We start from the raw sequence: 24,488 nt of genomic DNA, 5'->3' as shown, positions 1-24,488 counted from the left end.
ACGGCTTTCTGTCATGTATTGTCACAGGTGATGATACATGGTGTTACCATTTTGAACTGGAAAGCAAGCATCACAGCAAGCAGTGGAAACATGCGACTTCACCACCTCCAAAAAAATCAAAGGCCATGCACACCAGTTCTGGTAAGGTCATTGTGTCCTTCTTTTTTGACCACAAGTGCCTACTGCTGGTTGAGTTCCTGGAATGGGGAACCACCATCAATGCCCAGCATTATCAAGCCACTTTACAGAACCTTAAATGAGCCATCAAGTCAAAACACCAAGGCATGCTGTCCAATGCGTTATGTTCCTGCATGATAATGCGTGCCCACACATGGCCAATGCAGTGAAGATGACATTGCAGCAATTTTGGTGGGAAATGCTGGAACATCCTCCATACAGTCCTGACCTATCATCATGTGACTTTCATGTGTTTTGTCCTTTAAAACAAGGTATTCATGGACATCGATTCACAACAGATTATGAAGTGTCTGACTGGGTCCAGGCCTGGATCCGACAGCAGCCTACTAGCTTCTTCAAGGATGGAATCGACTGGGTAATATTGCAATGGGATAAATGTGCCAACAGTTTTGGTGACTCTGTTTGAGTATGTGTGTATAACTACATTTTTGAGTTAATAAAATTGTTGCCGTTACTTTAATTTAGTGACGGGGTTTCATTTGAATGCCCCTTATGCTTAACTTGGACTATGATCTGACTTCACAACAGGATTGACTGTACCACTCTGCACTGACGAAACTGAAGCTGTAGTGATCTGATGCTATGGTACATGTCTACATTAATCGGAAACAAGATATTATCTGTGTTCATCTGAAATTCTCTCATTGACCCTTAATTTACAGTTGCTATATGAACTTGAGTACTCTGGCTGCTGCTGCTGCTGCTATTGTCACTGGAAAGGTTATCATGGACCCCCTCTACTACAATGCAAGGTTATTTCCATAAAGACAACGTTACGGTGTGGCTAATGGATGTAAAGTACTTTGTAGAGATGATCATGATGTCCCTTACCTTGATGCCGCTGAATATCCATTGTATATGTGGTCTCATTGTCTAGGCAATGATTGATTCCTTTGCTGCTCTGGATGAAAAAGGTGCGGGTTTTTACTATCACCAGACCACCTAAAGCATGAAGCAGGATTCCACGGTTTTTTGTTTATAAAAAAAACACATGTTTATTGCCAGAACTTAAAAACAATTGCTCTTGACCATGGCCAAAAAACAAGTGGCCAAAATCACATTGCTGACCAGAGATCATAGAGTCACAGCGACAAAGAACTTACAATTTCTGTATCAATTATTGATACTGCATTTTTAAGTTACATGAGATATTAAACAGCATAAAGGATAATTCAGTGACAATAATAATAGTAATAATAATAATAATTTCCCAAAAGTTCCAAAATGCAATGTAACATATACCGTACAGTGAAAAGGAAGTCACGCTTGATCAAGGTCCGCGTCACTTTCCTTTTTTAACCAGACATAACGTCTGAGACAGGAAAGAGAAATAATAATAATAGTAATATTTATAATAATAATAACTTGTACATATAGTTAACGCAAGTCAAATTTTTAGAAATATTAAAAGTCATAATTTAAATATACACACTTTCAAATTTGCATTGATTACAACACCCACCCTAACATCTTACTAAGTAAACGCTTTTCAAAACAACTTCAGTTAGTTATAACAAAATGGGCTCTTTTTGTCAGTTCCATTACAATAGTCCCCCAAGAATTTTGTAAGTATGAACGTGCAAACAAAATAGTGAAACCAAAATAATGGAACTGCCAAGAATATGATTTCGAAATAAATTAAAATTTTTAATATAACTGTTTTCTTTGAATTGTGCTAACTTTCCGCCCATAGCAATTGGCATGACATTAGGTTTAACATACAATTGTTATTTTTAAGGTGAATGAAATATAAAAGAAGATTTACAAATTTCACTTTGATGAGTCTATAACATCGTAGCACATCACATTAAACCATTAAAATGTTGTAACTTTTGACTATTGGTTTGTTTTTGACCACTTTACTCGCTACTCACAGTAATGTCCCACTTTGTCCATATGCACTTAGCTGACCTCCCTTAATAGGTTTGATTTCAGCTTGTACTGAAGCAAGACCATTTCTACAGCTTAGCTGTTTGTATTGCTTCATTGATTATAATGCCCTGTTATCCAAAAATAAAATACAGAGATCACCTTTTGGTTACATAATGTTTGTATGTAAGTACATGGTTAGGATAGATATTTATCCTTCTGGTAATGTTTATCAAATGGGAGAGGTTTACAGGATCTGTCTGAGCAATACTACAAAGGTAGGGACTGGCCCAAAATGGATCCTATAAGTAAAAATAAATTCAATAAACTTGTAATACAAATGCATTAACATGTTGGGTGTAAAATGTCTTACTGCAGACTATAACACTTACACCAAGGATAAACAAAAAATTAAATTGTTTTCAAAAGCAAAGCTACAGTCAGTCTGTTACAAGGGTTCATATTCACAGTAAAAGTGCAACGGTAGAGTCATGGTTGTTTGAAAGTTTTAGGATGATATATATATACATCAAAATTAGAAAAATATTGCTGCCTATGCTTTGCAGTGTTTGAGAAACAAATATACAGTAGTTCATGTTGTTTACTTAAAATGATTCTCCCCCTTGTTTAGTTGGACATTTCAATAACTTAAGTGTGTAGTATTTAAGACTCTGCCTTTAAGATTAAAAAAAATTAAAAAACTATTAATTGTTGTGAGACAGATTTAGCACTGATTAGTGGTTTACATTTTAAATGATGTCTCAACAACTGTGGTGTGAGAATGTTACAAAAGTTAAAATTACACACATTATCAAATAGCATTCAAATTGAATAGACATATAGAAATATCAAGAACTAACATGATGAGCATATTACATGTAAAAAAATTCATGGCAAACACTTGATATAGCAAATACATTTTAAAGAAATAATAAACATTTTCAAGTATACAAAACGGTATCATACAATCAGTGAATTTTTATACACAACACTTCGTAATTTCCAGTGAAAAACTTTTGTAGAGTCACCCTTTAACTTTTTCAGAATAGTTTTTCCCCTTTTGTTTATACAATTCCAATGAAACAATATTTCTTAGCCTGAGAACTTTCCTGGATTTAGGATATACCAACCGGTATGCATTAGGGTATGGATTCTCAACAATCTTGAATGGACCAGCATAGATATCAAAGAATTTCTTTATTTCAGAAGTTAACATTATTGATTTCTCATGTGATTTTACGAAAACATAATCTCCAACTTTAAACTTGGTTGCTTTGATCTTGCTATCATGTCGTCTTTTTCTAATCTCCCCCTGTTTCATCATGGTTTCTTTGACTGTGGTTTCACATCCACGCATAGTCATCATTGTGCATGGTGGAAATTCTACGAGTTCATTGATAATGTTGTCTGGTTTTAGATGAAACATAATTTCATAAGGTGAAAATCCTGTGGAAGCATGTTGCAGGCTGTTCATGACATCTTCAAAGTCTAGTACACGGTCATACCATGTAGGATGTGTATGACTGCAATATGTATGACATAAATGACCAATCTTGTGCATATACCTCTCAGCTGGGTTTGATAACAGATTATATATAGATATTTGAACATGTTTGATTCCCAATTTATCAATAAAGGTTTTCCAAACTTTTGACAAAAACTGTGGACCATTATCCAACAAGATCACATTTGATTTCCTGATGTTTAAGAAATAGTCTTTTTCTTCTATTGTAACTATCTCTTTACCTTTCCTGACAGGATACAACTTGATTAGTTTAGAAAATACATCCACCACAATAAAAATGTAGCTGTGGCCACTCCTATTTCTTGGAAGGGGTGCATAGGAATCAACAGCGACTAAGTCTAGAGGTTGTGTAGGAGTAATGTTTTTCATTTCACCTTGAGATTTTCTGTTATTTACTTTGAATCATTGGCACTTATCACAAGTTGACAATTTTTTCCTAGCTTTCTTGGCCATTATTTTCTTGTAATTTCTGCATACATTTCTGAATGCCACAATGATCATAGCTCTCATGTGTATACCTAATCAACCTCTCAGCTTCATCTTCAGGTAAGCATAGTTTCCAATTGTCTGAGTCTTCATCAGTTCTCCTAAATAGAGTACCCTTAAACACCTTATAGTACTTGTCTAATTTTTCAGAGTTCCTTTTCCCTACACTGCTCTTTATTAATTTCCAATTTGTATCATGGTTCTGGTTCCTCTTGATTTTATCACACAATGATCTAACAACTTTTTCATCTGTGACCCCTTTAATATACCTCATTTTAAACTATTTTTCTTCATTCTGATTTAAAATTTCTTTTTCTCCTCCTACTGGTAGCCTTGATAGAGCATCTGCAACTATGTTGTCATTGCCTTAAATATACTTAATTTCAAAATTGAATTGTTGTAAATACAATACCCATCTTGTAAGTCTATCATTCCTGTAAATAGCATAAGGCTTTCTGATCATAGTACACTATTACCTTATGTCTGAGTAAATAGGTCCTGAATTTTGAAAATGACCACTGTATGGCTAATAACTCTTTTTCTGTGACTGTATAGTTTTTTTCATGCTTAAACAACATTCTGCTTGCAAATGCAATTATAGAATGGACTATCTCCCCATTGACTTCTTTTCCTTGGAATAATTCAGCACCTAGCCCATAATCACTACTGTCAGTATGTAAAGAGAAAGGTAAATTAAAATCTGGTCTGTGTCACATATTCTGGTTATTCAGTTCTTTTTTTATTTTGTCAAAAGCGTCTTGACATTCTTTACTCCATATCCAAGAAGTTACTTAGGTAGTGTGTATTTAAGCTTTGTTTACTTACAAATTTTCTGTAGAATCCACATAGCCCATAAAATGATTTCAATTGTTTTATGTTATGGGGTATAGGACACTCTGAGATAGCTTTAATTTTGTCTGGATCTGCCAAAATTCCTTTTACTGTTATGGCATATCCCAAAAATTTTAACTCAGGTACTGCAAATTTGCACCTTTCTAGTTTTAGTGTCATTCCTCTTCTTCTAAGTTTCTCACACACCTGTCTTAAAAGACCAACATGCTCATTCCAATCTTGTCCAATCACTAAAATGTCATCTACATAAATCACTAATTTGGATACAAGTTCCTGCCCAAGCACATGGTCTAAAGCTCTAATGAATTCCGCTACCGATAAGTTCAATCCGAAAGGGACTACACAATACTGATAGCAATGACCATTGTATAGAAAAACGGTGTATTTCCTAGAGTTGGGTGCCAGAGGTACTTGGTGAAAGCCTGAGGTTAAGTCTAGACTTAACATTAATTTTATATCCTTGAAACAGCTCATCAATGTTTTCAGGGTGGTCTGTTTCCCTGTATAAGATCTTGTTTAAAGACCTGGAGACTAGAACTATTCACACTCCCCTATCTCTCTTTGACACAAGTACCAGCAGGTTATTATAAGTGCTGATACTCCTTTCAATAATATCACACACTTCCATCTTATGTAATTGTTTCTCAACCACTGTAATTTTGCAATGGGCACACCATACAGTTTTATGAAAAATAGATCATGGCATCTCACTATCAAAGTACGTTGGTAACCTCTAACGTTTCCTGGATTATTGTTAAAGACATCACTGTATTCCCATAACAAAGACTCTAGTTCCTGTTTTTGCCCACTGTTTAGACCACTAGCTTCTGAAACCTTAGTGTTTACAAGTGTTTTGAAATCTACTTCACTTGAGTCTAGCTCTGGTATGTCTTTGTCAACATATCTTTTTTCATTTACAACATTTATAGTATTAAATTTATCGTTACACAAAACTGTATTTGATCTGACAAACTTGGTGGAGATACACTCCCCATTAGGTGTTGTTTTCATCCTTCCCGGTCAACTCTTGCATCTACACTTCTAATCCACAACATCACATGAATACAGTCCTCACTGAGTCCTGGTATAACAAGGCAACCATGCGTAAAGGTAACTCCCTCAATTGTAAAAGACAACAAAGTCTGACCTTTGACTGTTTTACTATGTTTTCCTGGAGAACCTCTTATTTTCTCCCCAATGACTGGTATCTAAATGTAGCCATTCTCGCACTTCAGCTTTTTGCTTAGTATTTCAGATATTTCTGATACTTGACTCCCTGTGTATATAAGGCATGTGCCTTCCCAGGTACCAACTTTAACTCTAATAAATGGACTACATATGTCATAACCTTCTTCAGACTGAACATATTCATACAACAAATCATTTCAATTTCACTAAAGCAATGACTTCCTGAATTACAATTACCTATATTACTGTCACCTTTATTACCTACTGTCATTACATTAACATACACTTCATTAACACTATCACTTGCACTGGTAATTTCATTAATCCAAACATTTTAATCAATATAACATTTTTCACCACCACTAAGGTACTTATCCTTCAGTTGTTCAACAATGATATCTTTAGTATTTTGCCTCCAATCGGAATATGAAATTTGACACACATTAAGAAACATTTTCTAAAATTACTATCATTTCTAATTGCATCACTATTTAGCCACATATTATAAAGAAATAATTCACCTTTGTTCATTGCAAATGGTTGCCTACTTGCACAGTCAGTTTTACTATTCAGATAATATTTATCATCTGCACATGTTTCTTCATAAGGTGCTGGATTACAGAGCCTATTGGTTGTGACATTGACACTAACATCACTTAAATAGTTAACAACACCCTTGGGTATATCTACAACATGCATAATATCATTTTCTCTCACAACACCTAATGCTTCTCCATTTCCTCTTTCAAACAAACAAAATATTTCTCACCATCATCATGAACCATTAAATCTTCATTTTCCCAAATACTACAATCATCAACCTCTCTCTCCTGAAAACTTACAATGTTGCTTTCACACCCAAGTGTATTTAATTCTTTGCTCATTAAATCAGTGTCAATAATTTACTCACCTGATTCCCTCATCAATGCTTCAATTCCTAAATCATGTAAATTATTAACCTGCTTGTCCTCTGACAAACTACAAGTTTCTACCCATTCATAAAATTCAACTAAGTCAATTACTTCCTCTGGCTTTTTATTACAACCAGTGTCTTCATTCCTCTTACCTGCATTTTTAGTGTTAGGTGAGGAACAAGTGTCATTCTTAACAGATACTGTGTTTTCAGGGCAGCACACATTCGTAAGATAACTGCTCATTACTTCAGATGTATCTTTTGGTACAGTGAAGTCACTGTTATTGGTCCAATTATTATCTATGCTTTTCGCCCCTACCTTGTGGACCGACAATGGAGCACATGCTAGTTTTTCACTTCATAACTTCCCATAGCATTTTGACAGGTCAGTGGAGGCATCCAATCCCACCCGTCAGCTTTGACTCGTGACATAAGGGTGTTGTGATGTGTGACGTCACAACAGTGCAGAATTTAGTTTATGAGTTGGTTGTATTTGTAGATGTTGTCTTGTTGTGTTACGGCATGGAGTTTAGTTTAAGTTTGTTGTGTGTGTAGATGTCGTCTTGTTGCGGTTAGTGGTGTCCTCTGGTGGTGTGTATATGGTCCATGTGTTATGTGGTGTATTGGGGACATTTGAGGGTCATTGGTCGCAGTGTGAATTAATTTGTATTGACTGTGATTGAAGAATGGAAATTGGTTTCAATGACTTGCCAATTAATTTTTTTTGTTTTGTTTCTTTTTTGTTTATGTGGTTGCGGTATTGATTGGGGTCATTGGTTTGCTGTTTGTCATGCGGTAAGCATTTAATATATTTTGTGGATTCTTTTTTTTAGGTATGGATATGACAGTGAAATTTAACAGTTCGCAGTTGCATGCTGAAATGGGGGAGGACATGACGTCCCTCATAAATTTTTTGCAGATGTTTGGACTGCTGGCCGAAATAGTGAAGTGCAGTCTCTGTAAAGAGAATATGCGGTTGGCCAGAGTTCTGGAGTCTCGGACCACAGACTGTTACATGTGGCGGTGCCAGAGGGATAAGCTTTGGCACTCCATTAGATGCGATACCTCGTTCGAGAAGTCTTGGTTGGCCATGAGAGAGGTTGTTTTGATGACTTATTATTTCTGTTATAGATCCTCCATCAGTTTTTGCACGCATGAGACTGGTGTGAGTGAAAGGTCAGTTTTAGATTGGTTTTCTTTTTGTAGCGAAGTTTGTTCAGAATATGTTAAGTATAGGGGTAAATTGGGTGGGCTGGGGTTCGTGGTTGAGATAGATGAGTTGCAGTTTGGGAAGAGAAAATATGAAAGGGGTAAGTCTCTGGTTGGTTTATGGGTATGGGGGGGGGGGGGGGGCATTATTTCAGGGGCTGGGTATGCAGAGTGTGTTTTCAGGGTTTTTGAGGAGCATATGAAGAGGGAATTGGTGGGGTTAATTGAAGATTGTGTAGAAGAGGGGAGTACATTAGTTTCAGATGCTTTTCGTCTTATAGGGGGTTGGGCAAGAGGGGTTTTGATACTTTAGTTGTCAATCATGGTTTAGAGTTCAAGAATAACGAGACTGGGGTGTGTACTAATAAAATAAAGGGTTTTGGGGGGTGGTTAAATCAGTATAGGGAGGGGTAAGAGGCACTCTTCTAACCTGCAATTTCATTTAGATGAGTATTGCTGGCGGAAAAGCATCCCTGGGGAGTATTGCGTTTTTTACATTTTTTTGAGGGCTATTAGTAAAATGTATAGGTCAAGGGTGGTTAGTTGAGGGAGTTTTGTTGTGGTGGGAGGGAGGGGGGGTTGTTGGTAATGTTTGTGGATTTAGGTTTTGTATGGGGGGGGGGGCGCTTGTTTTATGATTGTTGCAGAAGATCTGTTTTGTTGCAGTTGTTTTTGAGTTGTTGTGTGTGAACGAGTTTTGTTTATTTTCTGATTTTTATTTGTTGGCGGATATTTGTTTTTGGGTGGAGGGTGAAGTTTTGGGGGGGGGGGGGGGGGGGGAGGTTGGGGTTGGTTGGTTTTGGGTTGCGTTTTTTTTTGTTTTTGTGTGTGTGTGTGGGGGGGGGGGGGGGCGGGCTGTGTTTGAGGCTGTAGCTATGTTTGATTGGGATGGCTGACCTTTGTGTGTAGTGCCGGAATTTTTTCATGGTAAGTAGTCATTTTTTTGGGTCTATTGTTTGGGAATTGTGATGTTTTGTGAGGTTTTTCACATGTTGTTGGTTTGGTGTTGTTTATTGCAGATGTAGGTGTTTGATGTTTTGGTATCTTCACTTGTGGTTGATTTATGTAACTTAAGGGAAATATCTGATTCCAATTCTTTTAGTTGTTGATGCATTTTGGTATCGTGAGCTGGTTTTGACCCAAATGGGTCAAGGAGAGCATCCGATTCCAATGTGTCATCGTATCTCTGTGTGGTGTCATCAGTTGTAGTTGACGTATATAGGTCAAGGAAAGTGTGAGATTCCAGTGTGTCATGGCTCAATGTGTTTTGGTATTGTCAGTTGTAATTGACCTATAGAGGTCAACAGAAGTGTCCAATTCCAGTTTCTGTTGTTTTTGGTGTTGGTTTTGTGGTGTATAGTTGCGGTCTGATTATAATTTTTGGGTGTTGTCGGTTTTTATTTTGTGGTATCGACAATTGCGGTTGAGCTATGTAGGTGAAGGGAAGTGGCCAATTCCTATGGATAATGTCAGTGTAGTGGAATGTGGGAATTTTGTGTTGTTTTTATGTCGTGGACCCAAGATCGCCTGTTCAAAAGTATTCAGTTCAAGAAAGTCTACATAGTTTGTATTATATCTGACAGGAGGTTCAGTTTGGCTCCTGTCACATAATCTGTAAGACTACTGCCTATCTTCGAGTGGTTGTTTAGAATCTTGAGCCTTCTCTTCTTGCACTTTTCTGTCATCTTCAGCTGGTGGCCTGACACTGTGTTCTCCATCTTTGCCTTCAGATTTTTTGGTATTGGTGTCCAAAATAGCTTACGAATGACGTAAATCATCACACTCCTGGTTTGTAACGGTTTTATGGATGGTCCGGATTCCCTCATTGAAATTCACATTGTGGGATTAGATTATTTTCTTGTTTTCTGGATCAACAAATCTGTACATACCAGATTCTCCCATATATCCAGCCAGTATCACTTTCTTCACCTTTGGATCCAACTTCTTGTGGAACAATTTAGATAAGTGGATGAATGCTTCTGCAAAAGCCTTCATGTGAGGTTTGTGGTTTTCTGCCTGACCATAATTCATATGGAGTAATGTTGCTTCCATTTTTTACAGAAGTCCAGTTCATTTTACAAACAGTGGTATTAACTGTCTCTGCCAATGGTATTTTTGGAAACATTTGCCCCAATGAGGATGGACCTGTGGACTCGATGATGGTCCTATTTTCACTTCTGCCTTCGCATTTTGTTGAGAATTATATGGTGCTTTCATCTCAAGTGCTATCCCACATTCAGTGAGATAGCTCTTCAACTTCTTGTTTAACAGGGTGTATATGCAGAGAAGGAAAAAAAACTCTCAGATTTCCTGGTAAATAACACTCAAAGAATACAAGATGTAAAAAGTCAATAGCAACATCACTATTAAGTAGCACAAACACACAAGAAGGAGAAGTTAATGGTTTAAATTAATACACAAGTGTGGCTACAAGAAAAGCTACACTTTCACATATAATACTGGTCTCGAAGATCAATTAGCCACCGGAGAAGCTAAGCTTTCATGTATAAATTTGTCTTTTTTTTCACTTTAAGATACATCACATAAATGTGACAGTAAAATTTTCAATAATGACAAATGTCTGGTCTTCTGGGCTCAAAATTCTTCTAAGTGGCTGCTCCTCAAAGTGTTAAGTTTTAAATGAGAGTCAAACTCTCTTTGATATAAGAAATTCATCGCACATTCTCATACCCAACATAATTCATCTTGCATAAAAGGAAATTTACACTGAAAGTGACACTTTTCAAACCATCCATTTGAAATATTTTCCTACAAGCTATTAGAAACAGGTTCATTTCAGCAGATGCCATTGACCACCAGAAAACAGTCATTGCTGCGTGTGTGCAGCTGCAATGATGTAGGAAGCCTGTATGTTCATACTTTTAAAGCATTAAGAGATCTTACATTACATCATAAAAGAAACAGGACATCAGATAATACTCCAAGAGCTCATAATTTCTTAATCATACTAAAATATATAATTGTGCTTAATGTGTACATTTGTATGTCCAGATTCACAATGAAATAGGCCCCAACCTGATATTAAGCTTTTCAGTGTGGTTTTCGGGGTGTAAAGTTTCTTGGAGTACCCGTACTGCATTATGTCATGTTTGGTTCTTTATTATGGCATAATGCCATATGTGCCAGAAGATGAAAATGTGCACTTCAAATATGGCCAACAGTTGAAACTAGCTAATAGCCTGGAAAGAAACACTTCATTTTAAATAAACTGACTGCCTCAGTGGAAAAGATTAGTAACAGCCAAATTTCTTTAACAAACTGATGAAAATGACTTCATCATTCTGCAAGGTGATTAATGCTTGACTGTTAAAAACCTGGAAATAAAATAAAACCAAAAAACTGAAACTAATAATGTATTTCAGCCTTCCATAATTATGTGAATCTGTTTTAATCCAATGGATGGTTCAGGGCCACAGAAATCTGTTTTATTTTCGTTTGAAGTGAAAACCATAAACGAAGAGGAAACAGAAAAAATCACTAAATGTAAACACTGTGTGCCAGAATTTTGTCGTGTAGCATCTGGCTGCTTGCTACAGTTGATACAGCTAACAGCCACACTTCAAGTAACCTGCCTCTCCTACGTTACCATCCATAACACCGATTCCCACACCTTCTATCCCTCTGCCAGGTGTGCCCCAGAGCTCTGTCCTCTCCCCTCTCTTCTACCTCCTGTACACAACAGATATGCTCCAACCTAACCCTTTCCAGTCCACCTCCTGCAGTATACTGATGACATCGCCTTCCTTGCCCTCACTCTTACCCTTCAACTGTCCCAATGCCTTATTCAGAATCACCTTGACCTTTTTGCCACACGGTGTAACCAGTGGCTCCTAAAAATCAATCCTTCCAAGACACAGGCAGTCATCATAGGTTGTACCACTTGCTCCTTCCGGCTCCTTGATTTTTCCCTTACCATCTGCACCTGACCTGTCTGCCTCTCCCCCACCCTCACCTACCTTGGACTCACCATTGAGCATCACCTCACCTGGATCCCTCATCTTCGTTCTATCCAATCCAAAGCCCACAACTGCCTCTGTCCCTGAAACTCCTCTCTGGCCAGACATGGGGGTTGAACCCCTCTACCATCCTCCACACCTACAAATCCTTGATCCGTCTCATCCTCTGTTATGCAAGTCCCACCTGGATATCTACTCCCACCAAATGATATAAGTCCCTCCAGAGCCTCGAGCACCATGCACTCTGCCTCTCCTTCCATTTACGCCTCCTGTCCGTCATGTGGATTCTCTATGACATGATTCCGTTTCCCCATCTGCTCCTTTTCCTCAAACATACACTCCTGGAAATGGAAAAAAGAACACATTGACACCGGTGTGTCAGACCCACCATACTTGTTCCGGACACTGCGAGAGGGCTGTACAAGCAATGATCACACGCACGGCACAGCGGACACACCAGGAACCGCGGTGTTGGCCGTCGAATGGCGCTAGCTGCGCAGCATTTGTGCACCGCCGCCGTCAGTGTCAGCCAGTTTGCCGTGGCATACGGAGCTCCATCGCAGTCTTTAACACCGGTAGCATGCCGCGACAGCGTGGACGTGAACCGTATGTGCAGTTGACGGACTTTGAGCGAGGGCGTATAGTGGGCATGCGGGAGGCCGGGTGGACGTACCGCCAAATTGCTCAACACGTGGGGCGTGAGGTCTCCACAGTACATCGATGTTGTCGCCAGTGGTTGGCGGAAGGTGCACGTGCCCGTCGACCTGGGACCGGACCGCAGCGACGCCGGATGCACGCCAAGACCGTAGGATCCTACGCAGTGCCGTAGGGGACCGCACCGCCACTTCCCAGCAAATTAGGGACACTGTTGCTCCTGGGGTATCGGCGAGGACCATTCGCAACCATCTCCATGAAGCTGGGCTACGGTCCCGCACACCGTTAGGCCGTCTTCCGCTCACGCCCCAACATCGTGCAGCCCGCCTCCAGTGGTGTCGCGACAGGCGTGAATGGAGGGACGAATGGAGACGTGTCGTCTTCAGCGATGAGAGTCGCTTCTGCCTTGGTGCCAATGATGGTCGTATGCGTGTTTGGCGCCGTGCAGGTGAGCGCCACAATCAGGACTGCATACGACCGAGGCACACGGGCCAACACCCGGCATCATGGTGTGGGGAGCGATCTCCTACACTGGCTGTACACCACTGGTGATCGTCGAGGGGACACTGAATAGTGCACGGTACATCCAAACCGTCATCGAACCCATCGTTCTACCATTCCTAGACCGGCAAGGGAACTTGCTGTTCCAACAGGACAATGCACGTCCGCATGTATCCCGTGCCACCCAACGTGCTCTAGAAGGTGTAAGTCAACTACCCTGGCCAGCAAGATCTCCAGATCTGTCCCCCATTGAGCATGTTTGGGACTGGATGAAGCGTCGTCTCACGCGGTCTGCACGTCCAGCACGAACGCTGGTCCAACTGAGGCGCCAGGTGGAAATGGCATGGCAAGCCGTTCCACAGGACTACATCCAGCATCTCTACGATCGTCTCCATGGGAGAATAGCAGCCTGCATTGCTGCGAAAGGTGGATATACACTGTACTAGTGCCGACATTGTGCATGCTCTGTTGCCTGTGTCTGTGTGCCTGTGGTTCTGTCAGTGTGATCATGTGATGTATCTGACCCCAGGAATGTGTCAATAAAGTTTCCCCTTCCTGGGACAATGAATTCACGGTGTTCTTATTTCAATTTCCAGGAGTGTATTTGAGTCCTCTACCACCCCCCAGACTTGCCCCTCCCCCCCACCCATCCCTTGATTGCTCCTCTCCTCTCCTCTCCAACCCCCGCCCACTGCCGCGCCTTCACTGTTGTGTCCCACCCAACCTCCAACTCTACACCCTTCATCTCCTTTCCCAAGGTGGCCTCCATCAACTCCCAGAAGATGCCCTCTCTCCCTCCATTTATCCCTCCTATCAACTCTGATCCTCGCCTCCCCATCCCTACATCAGTCCTTTTCCTGGGCTCCCTCTTCTTCCCCCTGTTTTTGTAGTTTTCCCCACCTACCCTCTCTTTGCCTCTATTCTCTCCCCCAAGTCCTATTGCTTTCCCCTCCTCTGCCTTCCTCACTCCTTCTCGCGTCCGCCCTGCCTCCCCCACCCCCCACCTCTTTCTTATATGTCATCTCCCTCCATCGCAGCCCCCCCCTCTTTTGCCTTTTCCTCTCCTCCCCCCTTTTTTCCTCTCATCTGTCCGCCTCTTCCCCCCTCTGCCTTAGGCTGTGATGTGCCATCTTTGTGTCTACTCTATAGTGCAGTGTTAACGTGAGTGTTCAGTGTTCTGTGTCCCCTTTTTTAAGTGTTGCGCAAAGACACCATACTGTTGCTAGGTATATTTTTTATCTCTTGCAAACAAAAACTAATCTGTCGCCGTCTTTTTAATTGTGCCTGTCTAATTACTATGTGTTTTACTCAGCATCACCAACCCTTTGTTTTTATATTCTCACTTCCACAACTTTTTGCCATGTTACAGTTTTAAAAAGTCACCATTTTATCACCTGTTTTTATTGTTTATTGTCTTCTTATTATGTTTTTAACTCTTCTGTAGGCTGCAGGGTGGCATATTAAGCTGCTGCCAGCCCCCCCCCCCCCCCCCCCCCCCCCCCCGCCTTTCCCTGTGCCCCTCAGGGGTTGAATCGAAATTCAATAAAGGAAAGGAAAAAATATTCACATAGCCAGAAGCAGGAGAATATGCTGTTCATATACAACTTAACTGCTTAGATTCATGAGCCTGCTGGCATCATCTCTAACTAAGCTAATCTAAACAATTGTGATGTCACGCTCATCGCAAGCAGTTTGTTGTTATGAAGTATTGCATAGTCTTTCATCCTAATGCCTTTAACACATTTTGCTGTTGTCAGACGCTTTTGTGTGCAGCCTGTTTTGTTGTAAATGGTGCATTTCCTTTGCAACCTAATTTTTACTTTATTTTTTCTCTCGTGTATGTTTTATTGCTGCAGTATGATTCTGTAGTAGCAGGATCCAGTAATATTCTTTGTTAGGCTACCAATTCTTAGTAGTCAAAATAACAAACATTTAATGGAAAACCAAAACACTGAAAAATTTCCGGAATTATAAAAAATTCCTGTGTTTTTCCCGGTTTTCTCCCAGATGGAAAAGATTCCCAGGTTTTCGTCGGTTGTCCCGGGCCGTATACACCCTGTTGGACAGCCTGTTTGATATCACCTCCTCAAATTCCTTGAAATGTTGAAGAATGTCTGCTTTCTGTCTCAAAAAATAGACATGACAAACGCCAGAATATCCCTTTGTACAAAACTGCTGATTCCTGAATTTCTCACTTCAATTTTCTCATCAAAAGGCAAATGGTGAACCTTTCCACATCGACATTTTCACAAAAGAATGACGCTGCAACAGGCATGTTTATCCCATTGATAAAAGACTTGTTTTGATCCAATTCACAGTCAATTTGACATTTATGTAAACCAGTCTTTTTTGCCAAGTTTTGAGGTTATTTGTGATTGACACATTCACGTCACATTGAATATTTTACACAAAAAATCATTCTGGAAATCTCTTTTACTTGTTTTATTTCTGTGGAAATGTTACATCCATCATGAGAAATGTTTAGAAACTTATCTACAATGCTCACCTCAAAATCTTTCATCATACAAATAACGACATAAAACAATTATTCCTTATTTTTGGGATGTACAGCAGATCATCAATGTGTCCATCTTCCCAGCACCCATTTATAAATTTCTTTGGTTTAAATGATCCAATCCCTTTGCTTTTATGTTATCTCCAAGTGAAATTTCAATGATCTGACATTCACTGATTTCACTGAACCATTGCACCAATAAGTGACATGCCGATGTCCTGCTGTCAGTAATCCAGACTTTGTTTACATCAGCTTTCAGCATACTCTCACAAATCACTTTATGATGATGAACTTTTTTGTGGTATGCACTGACAGTAACAAGAAATACACATACATTACATTTGATGGATTGCTTTCTTTCCCACAGGTCCGGCAATTAAATTTTCCTTTCAAATTTGCTTGATTCAGCTTCTTCTTCTTGGCACCTGTATGCTCTTTCTTCCACTGTTGAGATGAAGTTGCTTCCAGGACATTAGATGCATTCTCCATGTCATTGAATCATTTATCTTCAGAAATGATCCACTCTCGGACTTCCAGTCATTTCCTGATCCCAGAAACACTGTCCCAGGCTGTAATAGGGCATGGAATTTTGTCATAAGGCTTCCAAGGATCTTGGACATCTTGAACACAATTTCACATTCACTCACATACCTGAGTGGACCCACAATGTCATGACTCTTATGATATGCTGCATCACCAGATCACTCGCATTCATTCAGAACTTGTGGAAATTTTTCATGATTGAGACATGCTGTTGAGAAGAATTCTGCCGACAGCTGGTAAAATTGTTGTTTTATTGATGCACAACCAGTTTCACAGTGTAAAACCAGATCATCGGGTGCAACAATGTCGAAAGGTTTTAGGTGAACCTATTGCTCCTAGTCAGGACATACCATTCAGTGAATATTATCTTTAGTCCCTTGTGTGGGTCACTTCTATTCTTCCCAACATTGGGTTGCCTTGCCATCACACTGATGCAGGCATGTTTAAAACAATGGTCTACAACTATATAATCCAAACATCATTGTTTTTCAGGAAATTAATGAATCACGTTTGTCACCCTTCATTCATCCAGGTAATGTAGACAATATTCAGTGAGTAATATCTTGACTAGGAGTGATGGGTACATGTGTGACATTTGTTGCACCCGACAATGTGGCTTTAGGCCATGACACCAGTAGTGGATCAATAAAACTTTATTTACCCAGATGTTTCTTCATGAATCATGTACCATTTCCCCCACATTTCATGAGTAGTAGTGTGCATATCAAAATTCAAGTTGCCAGTACTTGATTGTGATTGAAATGCAACATGTAGCACAAGCATTGTGTTCTACACACAGTTTTCCAGCAGGTGTCATCAAATCCTCAGATTTTGCTCTCTGGCCCCCACCACATGCCAAACACCATAGGTGTCAAACAAATCTGAAATTTCCATAAACAGAAATTTGTTCCATCAAATTTCACAATGCTTCTTGTGATTACTTGATCCAACATGGCACAGAAATAATGCATGAGACAACTCAAATTGCATACCAAACAAAATGTTGTTGTACCTCTCCGAGCTCAGGGATTGTAATATGTCAGAACGACTGAACGGTATTGTTTGGGAGACAGGGATGACTCACGCTGAAGCATGCAGAGAAACACATTGCCTTTATTACGTCAAAGGTACACAGTGGCCTTCTGGTGATTCGGTGATGGTGCTGCACACCATGCCAGTGCCAGAATCTGCAGTGTCAATGATTAGTCACCCAGTCTTGCGGATGTAGGGCTCCTATTCATGCCACGGCTAAGTGGCCGCCATGTGTGTTAACTGTGCCTGTGGCCTGGAACATGGCTGACTGCTTCCTCAAGCACAACTTGTTGACCCCATGTAGAGCACTGAAGGGAAGCAGCTGACTACCGTCATTGCAATTTGCCTTAGCAGTTCAGTCCATCTATCCAGGGCAGCTCGTTCAGTGCCCACAGACAGCTCTGCACCTGGCAGGCTGTGAGTTCACATTGCGGCATCACCCTTGCGGACAATAGCTTACCATCTGCCAGATGATGCCATCCAGAAAGCGGAGGCTAGCAGCTGTCTCGCCCCTTGTGCGATGCGCCACGCCACGCCACAGTAATGACTTGTCCATGCAGCAGAGGTTGGAGGTAGCTTCAGTGGGCTGGTTGGCCACCTATATCCATTGTAAGAAGGTCATTGTGGTTGGCCTGCAACTTAAACAATCATTATTCTGTCTGGTTCTAGACACAGACAGAATGGCAACACGACTGTCTGATTTGAGCCTCTGGGCTTGCTTGTTTATATGTCTTTTTCTCTACACCTCTGACATACTTCCGCTGGAGGGGACAAGTGGAGCACTCTTTGATAGTTACAACATCAGCTTTCCTCAGTCTGCTTTGGCCCCCAGATGGGTCACTGGGTGCTGTTGTAAATGCAATGTATGAGTTCTTCACAGCAGGTTGGTGTCCTGTGCTGCCCTGATTACTTCACATTTGTATACAGTGTCTGCTGGGCTATACCTTCTAGCCTGTGAGTGGTGACATAAATCTGCTTCACAGAATAATTTGCAAAATATCAGCACCGCCCACGCCTGCCATCTGATTTCTCAAGTTCTCAATTTTTAATGGCCTTTGTTGCTCTTGACAGTGATCATTAATGATACAGCTACACTGTCTGATGTAGCTGCTTGTGCACTTTCAAGGAGTCTTATAAATTTCAGGGACCCCGAGACTGAGACTGTCCTTAACTGGGTGCAGCATCTCCTCTCTCTTCTAAGGTGGTCTGAAGATAGGTTTTATACTTCTTCTTTCCAGAACCCCATCCGTTTTGCTAGATGAAGCACCATAGTGAAATGTGCTGCATTGTTTATATTCCTGTGAGAGAACTGGCACCTCCAGTGCAGATGTGGACACAATGTCTAGCAGCATGATATAATGATGACATATGCCAGCCAATCACCAGCCATCTCTGAGATGTAAATGGTCACCACAACAACAGCCATAAAATTCTGTTGTTCGTGACAAAGATGGTGAAGGATTCTGAAGCTCGAGAGTTTAACCTGATTTGACACTACCTGTAAAATAAGAAGTTTTATGCAAGGATGTCATTGCAAGAAACTTCAACTGTGCAATATATAATGCTTGAAAAAATGCAAAATAAGATTTTCTAATTCATAAGAGTCCTTAATTAATTATTGAAGATAGAGAATCATTATTTTCAATACAAGACAAGACATTAATAATAAGTTTTCATGGATTAATGATCTCTGGCTACTTAATTGAAGCACTACCTATAATCACAAAAAAGAAGGAAATTTAAAATACCACTCTGTGTTTTGAGGCAGTGAAAATCAAACTATCAGGGAATTCATTTCATTACTGCGAGTCATTTTAAACTATTGTTATTGTCTGTTATTATAGGTTATCTGTCTTGACCTATGATAACAGATGTTAACAGCTGCTGTGGAAGATGGCCACACAAACAAACATATTGTTATTGTGAATGCTATACCAAACATTGTCTATTTTATTTTATTTCCATTTTCTTTCCTAGCAAGTTCTCTAAATTCATATAGGTATGTGTGCATGAAAATTTACTCCATCTTGTGTTAATACTATTCAGGTTGTTATCATTGTGAAGCACATCACTGAATAAAACGTAATGAAGTCTGAATTATTTTAGTAATATATTTTTTGTTGTTGTTTTAGGTTGGACTTTGATGAATTTCGCATAGCTCCACCAACTTTACCAATCAGAGAGCCTTTACAAACAACACCATATTACTGTATCAATGACAGCTTCACAGTTACAAGTCCTTTGAGTGGCCAACGGGGATTAGGCTTCAACAGTCTCTGTGGCCGCAATGATGGACAGCACAGTTGAGTATCTTTGTGGTGAATTTGAATTTCATACTTTGTTCAGTCATATATATTATCCCACTTATCATTTTAATAACTTCTTCATTTACAGGAAGTAACTGATGAACTCATGTGTAATTCTGTAATATTGTTGACTTTCCATTCCTCAGTTGTTAGTAATATGATTTTGATGATTAGGGTTACATCAATGTGCAGCCAAACAAAACTGAAAGACTGACTTCACCAGAAGCACACATGTAGGGCAGGAGCAACAAAACTGGACCATTGAGCATTCTTCATACTAAACTGAGATGAACTGCTTGCGGCATTTGGAAAATCAGAAACAGCATTTATTCAATTGCACACAGACATAAAAAAATCTTGAGCATAATCATGTATTCTTACATACAATCCATGTATCTATACATAGGCTTTATCACTCATTTGACTGTTCTAGAAACCTTCACAGTATCTCACTTGCTAAGTCTGGCTTCATTCTATGCCTGAGTTCATCTTGTATCAATCAGTAGACTAACTGTATGAAGTTCTAACATTATTATGAGAGGTATTCAATAAATAGTGCAACACATTTTTATTTCTGAAAGCAGGTTGGTTTTATTCAGGATTCCAAAATGTGATGTTTTTCCCCATTCTTTTTGCTAAAAAAACCCTGTTTTTCAACATAACCTCCATTCAATGTGACAGCCTTACGCCATCTTACTGGGAAGGCCTGTATGCCTGCATGGTACCACTCTTCTCATTGGTGTCAGAGCCGAGATCTTGTTGCATTATAACCTTTTCACCATCCATGTACTGTTTGCCAAGGGCTGCATCCTTCTTTGGGTCAGACAGCTGGAAGTTGGAAGGTGCAAGATCTGGGCTGTAGGGTGGTTGGGGAAGGAAAAGTTTTGTGAGCTCCTCTTGGGTGCACACACTTGTGTGAGGCCTTGCATTGTTAGGGAGATGGAGAAGTTTGTTTGCATTTTTGTAGTGATGAACATTCTGAAGTCATTTCTTCAATTTCATGAGGGTATGTAGAACAATACATTTCAGAGTTGATCATTGCACCATGAGGGAGGACATCAAACAGAATCACCCATTCAGAGTCCCAGAAGACCATCACCATGAGTTTACCAGCTGACGGTGTGTCTATGAAATTTTTCTTCGAAGGAGAGTTGGTGTGGCACTATTTCACCTGTTGCCGTGCTGTTTCTACTTCATAGTGATGAACCCATGTTTCACTGCCTATGATGATGACCAACAAAAAATTGTCATGATCAGTCTTGTAATGCACAAGCAATTCCTCACAGATGCTCCTTCATTGCTCTTTATTGTCTTCTCTTTGGCAGCAAGGAACCTGTCGGGCACACACATTTGAGTACCCCAACTTGTGGATGAGGATGTCAGAACTATCAACAGAGATGTCCAGTCATGCAGGGAGATGTTTCATTGTGATCCATTGATCACCTCAAATGAGAGGGTCTATATGTTCCAAAATTGCAGGAGTCACAGGTGTGTGCAGGTGGCTGGCATGCGGGAGATCAGACAAGTTTGTGTGACCGCATTGTGATGGTAATAGATGCCTCATCCAATAACTCACAATGCTTTTGTTCACTGCCAGGTCTCTGTGGACATTATGCAAGTGCCTATGAATATCTGTGATGCTCTGGTATTCCGCCAAAAGAAACTCAATGACAGATTTCTGCTTGGAATGCACCTTCGTTACAGACACCACTTTGAAGGCTACTTATAGCATCACCATGTATCAGAACTTCATGAAACTATAGGCACTGAAGTGGGAATATTCCATGAGGTCCCTTAACAAATTCCACATTTTTTCAAATGAAACTGGCCAAGAAAAAAAAGTGTTGCATTACTTATTGAACAACCCTTGTATTATTGCTCAGTCCTTAATGAAAGGCATGTTGACCAGCTGAATACTCTTTCTTCTGTGCATTATCACTTTATTTTCATGTAGATAGAAAGTTTTCACTCAGTAGAGAACCTGACTTTTCCCATATATTTTACACACATCAAAAAAAGTTTTGCATCACCTCGGTTCCGAGAGTCCGAGAACCTGTACAGAAAATTGGAATAGAGATTAACATAAATGTAATTTCTGCCCTTTTTATTGCTCGTCAAAACCACACATTGCATGTTGTACCACTGTAGAACAAGTCCTTCAGAGGTGGTGGTCCAGATTGCTGTACACACCAGTGCCTCTAATACCCAGTAGCACATCGTCTTGCATTGATGCATGCCTGCATTTGTCATGGCATACTATCCACAAGTTCATCAAGGCACTGTTGGTCCAGATTGTCCCACTCCTCAATGGCGATTCGGCATAGATCCCTCTGAGTTGTTGATGAGTCACGTCGTCCATAAACAGCCCTTTTCAATTTATCCCAGGCATGTTCGATAGGATCCATGTCTGGAGAACATGCTTATTACTCTAATCAAGTGATGTTGTTATCCTGAAGGAAGTCATTCACAAGATGTGCATGATGGGGCCACGAATTGTCATCCATGAAGACGAATGCCTCACCAATATGCTGCTGATATGGTTGCACTTTTGGTCGGAGGATGGCATTCACAAATCGCATAGTCGTTGCAGCATCTTCCATGACCACCAGCGGCATACGTTGGCCCTATCTAAAGCCACCCCAAAACATCAGGGAACCTCCACCGTCCTGCAGTTGCTGGACAGTGTGTCTAAGGCATTCAGCCTGACCAGATTGCCTCCAAACACGTCTCCGACGATTGTCTGGTTGAAAGCATATGCAACATTCATCGGTGAAGAGAATGTGATGGCAATCCTGAGCGGTCCATGCAGCTTGTTGTTGGGCTCATCTGTACCTTGCTGCATGGTGTCGTGGTTGCAAAGATGGACTTCACAAAGGATGTCGGGAGTGAAGTTGCACACCATGCAGCCTATTGCATACAGTTTGAGTCATAACATGACGCCCTTTGGCTGAACGAAAAACGTCATTCAACATGGTGGCATTGCTGTCAGGTTTCCTCCAAGCCATAATCCTAGGTAGCAGTCATCCACTGCAGTAGTAGCCCTTGGGCGGCCTGAGCGAGGCATGTCACTGACAGTTCCCGTCTCTCTGTACCTCCTCCATGTCCGAACAACATTGCTTTGGTTCACTCTGAGACGCCTGGACACTTCCCTTGTTGAGGGCCCATCCTCTCACAAAGCAACAATGCAGATGTGATTGAACTGTGGTATTGACTGTCTAGGCATGGTTGAATGACAGACAACATGAGCCATGTACCTCCTTCCTGGTGAAATGTCTGGAACTGATTGGCTGTCTGAACCTCTCCATCTAATAGACACTGCTCATGCATGGTTGTTTACATCTTTGGGCAGGTTTAGTGACATCTCTGAGTAGTAGTTGTTGTCGTTTTGGGAGGAGGAGACCAGACAGCGAGGTCATCGGTCTCTTCGGATTAGGGAAGGATGGGGAAGGATGTCGGCCGTGCCCTTTCAAAGGAACCATCCCGGCATTTGCCTGGAGCGATTTAGGGAAATCACGGAAAACCTAAATCAGGATGGCCGGACGTGGGATTGAACCATCGTCCTCCCGAATGCAAGTCCAGTGTGCTAACTCTGAGTAGTTAAAGGGTCTGTGTCTGTGATATAATATCCACAGTCAGCATCTGTCTTCAGGAGTTCTGGGAGCCGGGGCGATGTAAAACTTTTTTGATGTGTGTATTTTGTCGTTGTGTTTTGTAGAACCTCCTTACTTTCATATATCTGATTTTGATACACTCAACTTTTGATTCTCTAAAGTAGACATGCTTGCAGAAATATGGAAAAAACTGTACAAAATGCATTGCCAGAAAAAAAGCAAAAAAAAGCATCCAAAAGGGTAGGAGAAATGATATGAAATGAAAAGAAACTTCACTGGATGGGATGGTTCGTGATGTAATTTCAGTGATTACAAAACTGACTAAATTTACAAAGTCTTGACATTATGGACCCATCTATCAGTATTATGTTGCACTCATGTAACGTGGATGAATACACTGATTCAGTTGGGAAGGATGTCATCAAGCCAGTGTATTCTCCTGTGAGGCAAGCTGACCCACAAGTGTCATACCTGGTACTTGATATCCTGCATACTGGCAATGGGATGAAGTTTATATCTAAGTTGGTCCAACACATGTTCTGTAGGGGACAGATTAGGGGATTTTGCTGGCCACGGGATTACCTAACAACATGCAGACAGTTCATAGAGACGTGCCATTTATGGACAAGCACTTGCCCGTTGAAAAATGTCGTTAACATTTATCTACATCTATACTCTGCAAGCCACCTTGTGTGGGTGATGGCGGGTTCTTTATAACAAGTGTCATTTCCCTCATTACCTGTTTCCATCATGGATAATTCACAGAAAGAACAATTGCTTGTAAGCATCTGTGCAGGTCTGAATCTCTCTAGTTTTATCTTCATGCTGTTTTCATGAGATATACATAGGAGGAAGCAATAGATCAGTTGCAATAGATCAGAAGCATAGATTGTTTGACTCTTGGAACTGTAATGGTAAACCAAACAGTGATGGAGAATGCCTTTCTAGCAGTGTCTGCCAGTGGCATTGCATGAGCATCTTCATGACACTTTCACACTTACTAAACTAACCTTTAATGAAATGTGCTTTTCTTCTTTGGATCTTCTCTATTTCCTCTATCAGACCCAGACTGCAGACAGATATTCAAGTATTGGTCAAATTGAAGCATT

The 24,488-nt window shown here is 40.5% G+C and overlaps 1 protein-coding gene across 1 annotated transcript in view; it reads left to right on the top strand.

Moving 5' to 3' along the window:
• LOC126235878 (uncharacterized) overlaps positions 1-24,488 on the top strand; it is a 201,046-nt gene that overhangs the window by 87,380 nt on the left and 89,178 nt on the right. Inside the window, exon 6 of the mRNA XM_049944788.1 lies at positions 19,595-19,764. Coding sequence (XP_049800745.1) covers positions 19,595-19,764 — 170 coding nt within the window. The remainder of the gene's footprint in view (positions 1-19,594; positions 19,765-24,488) is intronic.

This window comes from Schistocerca nitens, chromosome 2 (assembly GCF_023898315.1).
Source record: "Schistocerca nitens isolate TAMUIC-IGC-003100 chromosome 2, iqSchNite1.1, whole genome shotgun sequence".
NCBI lineage: Eukaryota > Metazoa > Arthropoda > Insecta > Orthoptera > Acrididae > Schistocerca > Schistocerca nitens.
Note: the sequence above shows the minus strand (reverse complement) of the source record. Positions and strands in the feature narration are given on the sequence as shown.